Source organism: Pteronotus mesoamericanus, unplaced genomic scaffold (genome assembly GCF_021234165.1).
Source record: "Pteronotus mesoamericanus isolate MK-2021 breed Mesoamerican mustached bat unplaced genomic scaffold, CSHL_Meso_final contig_65, whole genome shotgun sequence".
NCBI classification, from domain to species: Eukaryota; Metazoa; Chordata; class Mammalia; order Chiroptera; family Mormoopidae; genus Pteronotus; species Pteronotus mesoamericanus.
In genome coordinates this window covers 4,233,301-4,243,525 of record NW_026555228.1, presented here as the reverse complement: position 1 = coordinate 4,243,525, position 10,225 = coordinate 4,233,301, and the positions used below count along the sequence as shown (strand labels likewise).

The 10,225-nt window shown below is 45.3% G+C and overlaps 1 protein-coding gene across 1 annotated transcript in view; it reads right to left on the bottom strand.

Annotated features, from left to right (window-relative positions):
• Positions 1-210: 210 nt before the first annotated feature.
• Positions 211-10,225, bottom strand: part of FRMPD4 (FERM and PDZ domain containing 4) — a 149,816-nt gene continuing 139,801 nt past the window's right edge. The window contains exons 14-16 of the mRNA XM_054581176.1: positions 4,750-5,814; positions 3,094-4,383; positions 211-1,535 (exon numbers count right to left, since the gene is read on the bottom strand). Of these exons, the coding sequence (XP_054437151.1) occupies positions 211-1,535; positions 3,094-4,383; positions 4,750-5,814 (3,680 nt within the window). The remainder of the gene's footprint in view (positions 1,536-3,093; positions 4,384-4,749; positions 5,815-10,225) is intronic.

Sequence of the window (10,225 nt, the reverse complement as noted above, 5' to 3'; positions counted from 1 at the left end):
TCCTTTACATGTATATACGTATAATATAAACAGAGTACATCTGATTAGTACATTTCAACATTTCACCAATGTGACTTTTATCTCCTATTTTATACAAAATAACAAAATATACAGAGAGAAGAAAGGAGACATCTGTTCATCGTACACAGAAAGTAAATAAAAGTTCATGTATGGCTTTGCAAAGGTAGATTATGACGTGACTTTCATACTTTATTTATTTAAAAGCATCTTGAGAGAACGTGTTAGTGTGCTTACGAGAGCGGCCATGGTGGTTGAATGTCGCGTCGAGAGTCCAACACTGGGGTCCCCAGTGGTCTTCCCAGTGGCTGCCTCGGCAGCTTTCAGGAGACAAATGTAGTTTATGACCACTTCATCGATCTTCGCTACAATTTCCTGCCGCTGTGTTTCTGAGTTCACGACTTTAACTAATCGCATGCAAGCTTCTGTTAGGCAACAGAGCACTTGAAAGCTGGAAGTCATAGCTAGGAGCATCTCCTCTGGGCTCTTCTCGGCCATCGCCATTTTCCTACAGGCACTTCCCAACTGTCTGGAGTCAATGGATAACAGTTGCTTGTACTGAGAAAGTGTAAGGTCATACGCTTCGGGGCGTGACTCCTCTCTCTTCCCCTTGGTTGCCCTGACAAGGCAGAGCAGCTCATTGGCATCATTTTGGGCTGCGAGGAACCCATCAGGCATTGCATATGTGCTCTGCTTGAGGGCATTTATTCTTGCAATCCGGGTATCAAAAGCCAGGTTGCTGAAGTCCATGTCATCTGGGCTACTCAGGTCTTCTGCCCAGACCTTCAGCACTGAAACTCTGGACAGCTCCACTCCTTGCTTCTGAATCCCAACAGCTAGGGCCGGGCTGATTGGCTCAGGCATGGCTTCAGTCACCTGTGGTGGAAAGAGGCAAGCGACCCGACGGGTGGGCTCTCCTTCCTCTTCATCCTCCTCCTCATCTTCATCCTGCCCTCGGTTCAGGAAGCAGTAGCTGAAGGGTCCCCGGCATCTCCAATTGCTGCCCTCCAGCTTCCGCAAGGGTAATGTCTTATATAGCTTTGGGTCTTTGTGAGCCACCGGGGGCCTTTTGTGAACCTTCCCATCAGAGCTAAAGTGCATCGAACTTTGGGAAAAACTTTTGGTGAGCTTCTTCCCCAGTGGGAGTTCTGCTCGCCTTTCCGAACTGGCCTCCTGTGCTTCTGTGATACCTGGACACTTGAAGCTGACTGCAACCTTGCTTCTCTCTCGGAAGGTCTCCAAACCTATATATCCTGACAGGATACTGCTGCTACGTCTCAGAGCCCTCTGGCTGGGGGCTGTCCCGTGGCTCTCCCCTCTCAGATCCAGTGGCTGCCAGCTCACAGCCTCTCCGTAGGCCTGGTATGCTTGGGAGAAATCATTGGGGTCTTGATTTGGAATTGGCACCTTTGATTCCGAGTGAATGTTTGATGGTAGCAAGATGGGATCAGCTTCAGGATATTGAGACCAAACTGAAGGCATGCTTCCTCGTCTCTCCTTCCCAGACTCTGTCAAAGCTACACTAGGGGTAGTAGAAAAACAGAGAGAATCATTAAACATCTCATGGGTGATCAATTTCACTGCATCTCTCTGTGATGTCTGTTGTTTCCCAAGGACGCATTCTAGAAGGGCTGCCATTTGAATACATTTCAAAACATACTGTAATCTGTTGTTTCTTAAACTGCTGATTCATTTGGAATTGTCCAGAAATCCCTAATGTTTTCAGGGAGACAATGGAATTACGTGAATTGCTTTGCTCCCAAACACTGATCTGTCATTTAGAAAACACACATCCTACATATAGATTATTCAAACATACTTAGGACATTTACGTTTCATTTCAAGGGGGTTAGGTTAATCCTGGCATCAGTTAATATTTTTATAAAGTGGCTTAATTTAGTTAATGCTAATTAAACTACTTTGCCTTTAAAGAAGACCCCATGAAATTTTCCGGGTATAGGGTGTGAAGTGGAGACATTGGGCAAATGACTGAACTTTCCTCAGGAAAGTTGTCATGTGAAGAAAATCTCTGTTTCACAGAATCTTTGTGAGAAGCAAGAGGTAGGTTAGGTGAAACCTCTCTGTCAACTGCAACAAACAGCGTGCTTTAATTAGCTTAGAGGTAAGATGCTTAGTTGAGTGATGAGTTCTGTAGCATTCATAGGCAGGTTTCCCATGGCAGGTTAAGCCTGTGGTGAGCTTTGGGAAGGTAGCTAATCTTAAAAGAGCAGGAATAGAAATTACCCAATATAAGATCTCACTAACATCTACTGATCTATATGGAAAACACACTGCTGAGGATACGCTTTTAAATTGGAAAGGACAAAAGAGCATCGGCTTTTGTTACGTGATGGCTGGCCAAGTGGACTGGTGAGAGGGGTAAGTGCCCATTGGGGTGTAGAATGGCGAAGCGGGCATAGAAGGTGGCTGTGTTCTTGTTTCTACCTACGCCTGTATTTTATTATTCTGGGGAAAATAAAGCAGCTCATTGTGCACACCCTCAAAACTTTCCTGATGCTGAGGGATGACAGACACTTCAGAACACTCCTCTGGGAGAGGCTTACAGGGTCAAGAGGAATCTGTAAGTATTGCTGAAAGGCAAAGGATCTTCCCCAGCCCCTCCAATCTCCCCGGACCCCTGCTCTGTGATCCTTCCTTGCCTCTCAAAAACGAAATGGCAAAATTAGAAATTCGATGTCTTAAAAAGGAAATCAGACCATCATGTGACTCTAAGCAATACTGTCTTGTAACTAAAAGTCACACGGGGCACTGCTAAAACTCTACATGTAGAATTTAGGGGAAAATATTGCTCCATCAGATTCTAATAGTAACAAGGGAGCAAGACTGTAAAGAGCAAATGCCATCTTCACCATTGTCTCAGATCTAGAAACTTCGGTCTTTTGTTAAACACTGAGGGATCAATGGCTGATACTTAGCCTGGCCACAGTGCCGCAGCCTTTATAAAGTTTCTAACTTTTACTTTTCTTCCAGATTTTATATTTCTAGGTTTCTGGTGAATTTGTTTTACATGGTCCTGGTGTATAAGGCAAAGCGCTAAATCCCTCGTGGCTGTACCTGTGGTTTCCTTAATCTTGGGGAGTCGATGACATCCATCTCTCAAAGTGCCGAACAGGGGTTCGGCATTAATGGCTGTGTGCAGGGCAGGCACTGTCATCCGTGGACACACCCCTTCTGTCTGTGGATGTGATTCCTTGAAGGGGGCCCCGTGGCTGGGGAGCCCAGTGGCTCTCTCCTCTGACGGAACGTAAGTCACGCCTTTCCCCGGAGTCTCCGGAATCAAGTGCTTCCCCACGGAGGGGCAGAGAGGGGACTCCACAGGCGTGGCGCAGGTGCTGCTGCTGCTGCCTGTGCCACAGCCTGCGTCGACCGAAGAGCCTTGAGAGCTCTGCAGAGAGAAGTGGCCCTCGCTTTGTAACGATGACATCCGCTTGGCCAAGTGGTAGTCACAAAGGTGGGCCACACTCTCCTCTGCCCCAGGAAGCTTAGAAGGGTGTTCACAGGTAGATGGGTCAGCATCCTCTGGGTTATCTAAGTCTTTGGCTGAAGAGACACAGGTCACGTCAGTCAGGAAGTGGTCCCGTTGGCCAAGTCCTGAAACCTCATTGGCTTCCCCATTGGGAGACCCTTCATCCTTCCCTTCGGGCTCCCTTGTCCCCAGACCGGAAGCTCTTGGAAAGATTATCCCTGTTGCTGCTTCCAATCCACTTTTTTCAGCCACCCCGCCCTCAGTGGCCACATACCATCTTTGGCTGTCCTTGCGAAAGGCAGTTCTCTCCAGGTTAAAAGTGCTTAGGTGTTGACTGTCCCTTGAAGACACGGTACCAAATTTACCTTTGGCATCCTCCTCTGCCTCAGCTGTTTTGGTCCCCTGCTGCTTTTTCCCTGGTATGTTCCCAACAGTGGGCGCTTTGCCCTCCCCATCGGCCAGCTTGCTTTTCCTTTTGCTGGTGCAGGAATACGCCACCGACCCCATGTGCAGTTTGCTAAAATAGTCAGTGACCGACTTGGTCTCCATTGTTTCGGGCTCCATCTCCATGTGGTCTGAGTGAAGTATCTGCTTGGAAGGCACAACTTTGGGCGGGAGGTCAGTCACTGGACGGGCGGCCAGAGTGTGGGAGGACTTGGGGGGCAGGCCCCCGGAGGGGGTTTTGGAAGTGGAGAACTCTGTCTGCTCTTCTGCCAGGGGGTGGTAGCCTTCGTGAGTGGCCAAGAACATGCGGGAGAGGTTTTCTGACTGCTTCTGTGCTGTGGCCAGTTCAGAACTCTCAGTCATTTCAGAAGAGTTAGTTTCATTGCCTGAGTCTGAGGAAGACTCGGGACTATAAGCCCTCAAGATGGCTACACCTGCATGCCGTAAAAAACAAGAACCGATTAATGGATGCATCAGAGGCAGTAGGAGACATGTATGAAAATGGGACTCATTATTATTACTAACAACAGAGCAAAACAAGGTTTTCCCTTTTCAGTAAGGACTCTGAGTTTATTGCATAGTTGTTCCAGAAATGAGGGAAAAATGTGCCACATGTTTAAAAAAAAAATAACAAAGGAAACCACAGACACAAAAAAGCCACGATGGTAGTTTCTGCACATTTATGAAATGGGACATGCGTGAAATGAGAGAACACAACAGAACAGGACTCCAAGGGCAAATGGCTCGATGGGATGAGTGATATGGTTATCAGTGAATAAATGTAACAATCGTGAAAGAACCTGAATTGTTACTGGTCTGCTGTTCTTCTGACACGGACAGAGCTTCTAGAGCTTGCAGCGGGGAAACGACGGTGTTATCCAGTCCCTTGTCACATGCCCCCTCGGCACTGGTGGGCACAGCGTCAATGAGGGACACGGGGATCTCGTCATTTTGCAGGCTGCTGCCTGGCTCCTTGTCCTCGAGGAAGGAAGCTGCCTGGCTCTGAGAATCCTCCTCATCTGAACTATCTCTAAAGCCAGGTGGGGGTGCGGCGATAGCCATGTTCAAGGAACGCAGCAGGAAGTCATCCTCATTGTCGTCCCCTTCCGGAGGAGGCAGGGATGTGAGGTCAATGATGTCATCACTTGACCCAGACAGGTCGAGGAGGGCTGGCTGGTTCACGTCCCCCACCATGAGGTCCTCCTCACAGCTCACCTCGTCCTCGTCTTCTGCGTCATCGGTGTTTTCTGCGTAGCAAATATCACGCAGCAGGGGCTCCTCTATCCCCTGGGTGGCCTCGAAGTTCTTCACGTCACCTATGTTTGCATAAACAGAATGTTCTACAAATTGGATGTTGTCTGCATCTGGAGTGAGATCCAGGCTCTTCATGTCATTGGCACTGCTCATGTAGACATGTGACTGCTTCTCCAGGAGCTCTGGATTCTCATCCAGTAGCCTCTCATAGCTGAGAGTTGGGGGATTGATCCCATCGTCCATGGCAAGATCTCCAAAAATAAAGGACACTTTAGCTCCTCTCGGAGACTCCTGTGCTTTCTTTAGAGTTTCTGGTCCCGGGAAGGTCAACAGGGACCGCTGAGCTAGACTTCTGTATTCTGCCTCACATGGAGCATCACCTGGCTGAGCCAGCTGTTGGTCGAGTTCATCCGAATTATAGGTGTTGGCCATGTATAAGTGCCGGTGGTCTTTCGGACATGAGGTGCCATCTGAAATCTCAGCTGTCTTCTGTTTGGAGTCTATGTATGTTATCTGGGCTTCTTGTTCCCCTTCGCCAATAAAGGTGGTCATTTGGGGTATACAGTTCCAATCAGGGCCAAGCAGGTTGTGTTTTCCTTTATTTTCAGTCCCTAAGGAGAAAGAATCATGCAAAGACACATTACAGTGCTGTCTGGTTTCTAGGGGCCTCATCTCTGGCTCTTAAGTTAATGGCCTGTAGCATCGCTTTGGTATAAATGGGGTTATTCAGCTTTCCAACTGTGGCAGTGGTCAATTTAGGGTTCAGGTATAAGGGTTTCTTGGTTGGGAGAATTGATCTTAACACAATTGCTACTGCAGAAAATGTAATTGCTATTTGATAAAATATATAGTAATGCCATCTGAGAGTAGGGAACTGTAGCTTAATTCCACCTGACCCTTGGGTCTATTATTAAAAGACCTCACTTACATCTATGAATGTGAATATGAAACGTGTCTTTTAAAATCCTTAAAGGTGGTAGTCCAACAGGCTCTTATTCCAGAATATAAATTGCCCTTTACTTTGTAAAGCGAGATCCAACAATGGCCACTTTGTAGAGGAAGATGTGGGACTTTTTCCTCATTGGCATAAGAGAAAGCCAAGGATCTACAAACTTCTACCACTTATTTTAGAAGATATCCTAATGATCATGTAAAACTGTAATAATAGAATATATCAATAAAATATGATGTAATAATATTGGAATGGCAGCACAAAACCTCTATCTTCAGCTCTTTTATATCCTGGTGGATGTTTATATAACCATGCGTGAATGTCGGTAGCTGTGCCTGTACACACGCATGCGCATATGGTGCAGAAGGTGGGGCACTCAGAGGTTATATACTTCTCTCTGTTATTTCAAAGCATAGTCAATTCTTTGACTAATTTCAATTTTTATTTGTGTCATGAGGACTTCTGAAGATTTGCTTGATGTTCCTCATGAATTAAAATCACAAAATCCTAATTTAAAAATTTTTGTGTTTGGTCTTCAAGGGTCTTTCAATAGAGAATTTTGAAATGAAGATTTTGCTCCTGATACTTAACAAGACAGGCCAGTGTGTCACTGTGTCAATACTGCTTTGTAGATTCCAGGGGCAAGATTTTGAGGAAATGTTAGGGCCACCTATTCTCCTATCTGTTTCCTCAAATTGCCCCCTGGCCCAAGTTTGGATTATACTGATATCAGATATATAAGACATAAGGGAAAAGAATTAGTTTTACTAAAGAGGTTTTTATTTCTCCAAATTATACAAGTGGACTCAATGCTGAACAACGTTGCAGGTCATTTTACTAAATACACATTTTTCATGAATAGCAAGTAAGAGATATCATTTTGAAGACACTGAGTTACACACCAGCCATATTTGCATGTTAACTTATAATAAATACACTGTTAGGGGTTCAGCATTGTTTTCTTAACAGTCACCTAGATTACACCTGGCTCTGTGTGTGTGTGTGTGTGCGTGCGTGCGCACGCGTGCACGCACGTGCGCACATGTGCACATGTGTTTTCAGGAGTATGGGGGGAGCTACAGTGCTTCAGCAAAGTTGTGATGGCTTTAAACCAGAGGGCAGCAAACTTCTTCTGTAAAGGAAGGGCCAGATAGTAAACACTTTGTTTTGCGGGCCAACTGCCCAGTTGAGCAATAACTCAACCTTGTTGTTGTAACTCGAAAGTACTCAGAGATTATTCATAAACAAATGGATGTAGTAGGGTGAATGGTGGCCCCAGAAGATATGGCCATTCTGTGAATGTGACCTTACTTGAAAAAAAGAGCCTTTGTAGATGTAATTAAGTAAACGATCTTGAGATAAGATCATCTTGAACTATTGTAGGGGTCCTAAATCCAATAGCAAGTGCCCTCATAAGAGAAAGCAGAGGGAGATTTGGGCCGCATAGAGAAGATGGGAGGGCATGTGAAGACATGGGCAGAAATGGGAGTTATGCAGCCGCAGGGAATGCTGATGGCTATGAGGAGCTGGAAGAGGCAGGAAAAGTTCCTCTCCTAGAGCCTTTGGAGGAAGCGTGGTCCTGCCAACACCTTGATTTTGAACCTCTAGCTTCCAAAACTGTGACAGAATAAGTTTTGTTATATTAAGCCTCCAAGTTTGTACTAATTTGTTACAGAGCTCTAAGAAACTAATACAATGTGCATGGCGGAGTTCCAATAAAACATTATTTACAAGAGCAAGATTTGGGCCATGGGCCATAGTTTGCCAACTCCAGGATTAAGCCAACAAGAGAACTGAATATGTCAACAGGCTAAAGGCAAGTTAAGAAATACTCAGACCCTCGTAAGACCTAGAGATGCATAAATATGTGGGTTTGGGGATTTTGAAAGTTCTTGAAGGTTAATTTCCAAGATAGAGAAGAAGAAATGCAGGCTTCCTGTTCTTTGTTAGAAATCTTAACTAAGGTCTTTGATCAATTTCAGACAAGAAGAAATTCACACTTGATCTTGGCTTCCTTCCAGAAAAGTGGACTGATTTGGCTTCTGGAATAATTTTGGAGACATGGAAGGTTCTGGAATGGGAATTAGGATCTATACTGTGGTCCAGTCTCCTACAGAGGGGGAGGAGAGAATGGACTAGGGATGAACTGGCCTAAATGGACCTCAGTCTCTACATTTCCTGAGTCTCAGGAAGTCTTTTGGGAGTTTCTACAGAGAAAAGAGGTCCTTCCTCCATTAGAGGATGCTAAGCCTTGGGCTGCTGCTCAGCTTGGGCCAGCCAGTTGCTTATTGGAGTATGCCATCTCTCTTCCTTGTTCTCCCTTCTTACACACACACATGTGCGCACGCGCTTTCTCTCTCTTCTCAATCTCTCTCTCTCTCTCTGAAAGTAGAGAGAGATATTTGGAACATGCGCACTCCCTGTCATTCTCACTGTAGAACCTGGAGAAATTAATGAAAGGTTGAAGTCCCATTCTTTCCCTATGGTGATAATATTCTTTGGAAATAAGTTTCTGCCTCTTGAAATTTTATTAAACATTACATTGTGAGGCATTACAAAGAGGACAGCACCGTGGTCCTTATCACTGGAGCCATTTTTAGAGTGGTAGATTTGGTTTTCTTCATGCACCTACCACAATCTTAACAGTCCATGGGGAAAAGGTTTTATGTTCAAGATAAACTTTAAGATCTGAGAATAAAAAGCTACAAACTCGTTTTCCAATGTGAAAGGAGTGTGTTAAATTGCTGAACTGGTCTTTGAAATTTCAAAGGTCAGCATTAAATTGCTCTAAATCTCCTAGCTCAGTGAAAACGTAGTCATAAAAGTGCTCACCACCAAACCCAGCACATACTCACCATGTCTTTTTTTGTTCTTTCCCATTTATTTCTAATCATTTGTGTCTTTCAGGGGCTTTCTTTGCTTTGTGTCTGTCTTCCACTCCTTTCTGTGTTTCTGTTACTTTCATTCTGAATTTTTCCCATTTCTGTTTCTTTTTTTCCCTACTACCAATTATGAGTAGAACTACTGGGCATCGTTTTAGGTGGGGTGCATGTGTATTTTTTTCTAATCCTTACCTTGCAAACTAGGTCTTTAATCCTAATTCTACAAATAAAAAACCCCCAAATTTAGAGAAAAATTTTATAACAATAGGCATTTGAAGGTGGGGCTGGATTAAATCTGGTCGAGGTTGCCTCCTGGCATGGCTTGTCCAGCTCGTTCCTTCTCTCTGGTTTCACCTTGATTGTAATTGCTTACATTTAACCAGCCATCACCATAAACAGCATGCGAGTCTATCTCTGCGTGTCTATTCACACGTCACAATATATTTATGGAATAATCATTTATGTTTTCTGCTAAGTTTAAAAGCAAGGTTTCCCTCCCCTTCCTTTTCCTCCGTCTGTTTTCTCAAGAACAGTGACAATGGAATTTGTTCGTAAGATTTTCCCTTTCTTCTAGCAGAAGCCCTGATTAGACTTTTTCACAGGTCACAAGCTTTGGCTCGAAGAGCTGTGTCTGTCCCTCAGCCACATTTACTGAGTGTCCACTGTAGACAGAGACAATGTCAAACAGTGAAGAAAAACACTTCAAAACAAATGAAAACCACCCACCCTGAAAGAAACTATCAATGCAACATATGCAGCCCTCCTTGCCCTCACTTTGGGGCTATTTTGTCTGTCAAGCGGCTGGATTGAATTATTTGATATCTTTCCTATCTCAAAGCTCCCAATACAGAGCTAAGATGGCTGCCACGGTCCCCTCTAAAGCCCCAAATCTGATTGCTGGGAGATGCCCAAGTCATCCTGTTGGGAGAGTCCCCAGGTCCCGGAGGGAAGTCCAATGCAGGAGGAGGGCCCCAGGTGGCTGGGCCTAGGGCGCCCAAGGAGGGGCGAGGCCTGAAGCTGGGAGTTCGCACTTCCTACTGCGCATTCTGCTGTCCGTTCTGGCGTCCTGACTGCTGCAACAGTGAGACATTAACACCCCGCCACAAAGACTGCTGCTCGCTCCCTCAGTCATTAAACCATTGCCTTCAAAGCACACACTCCAGCATTTCCAAGTGCTGTGTAACACCT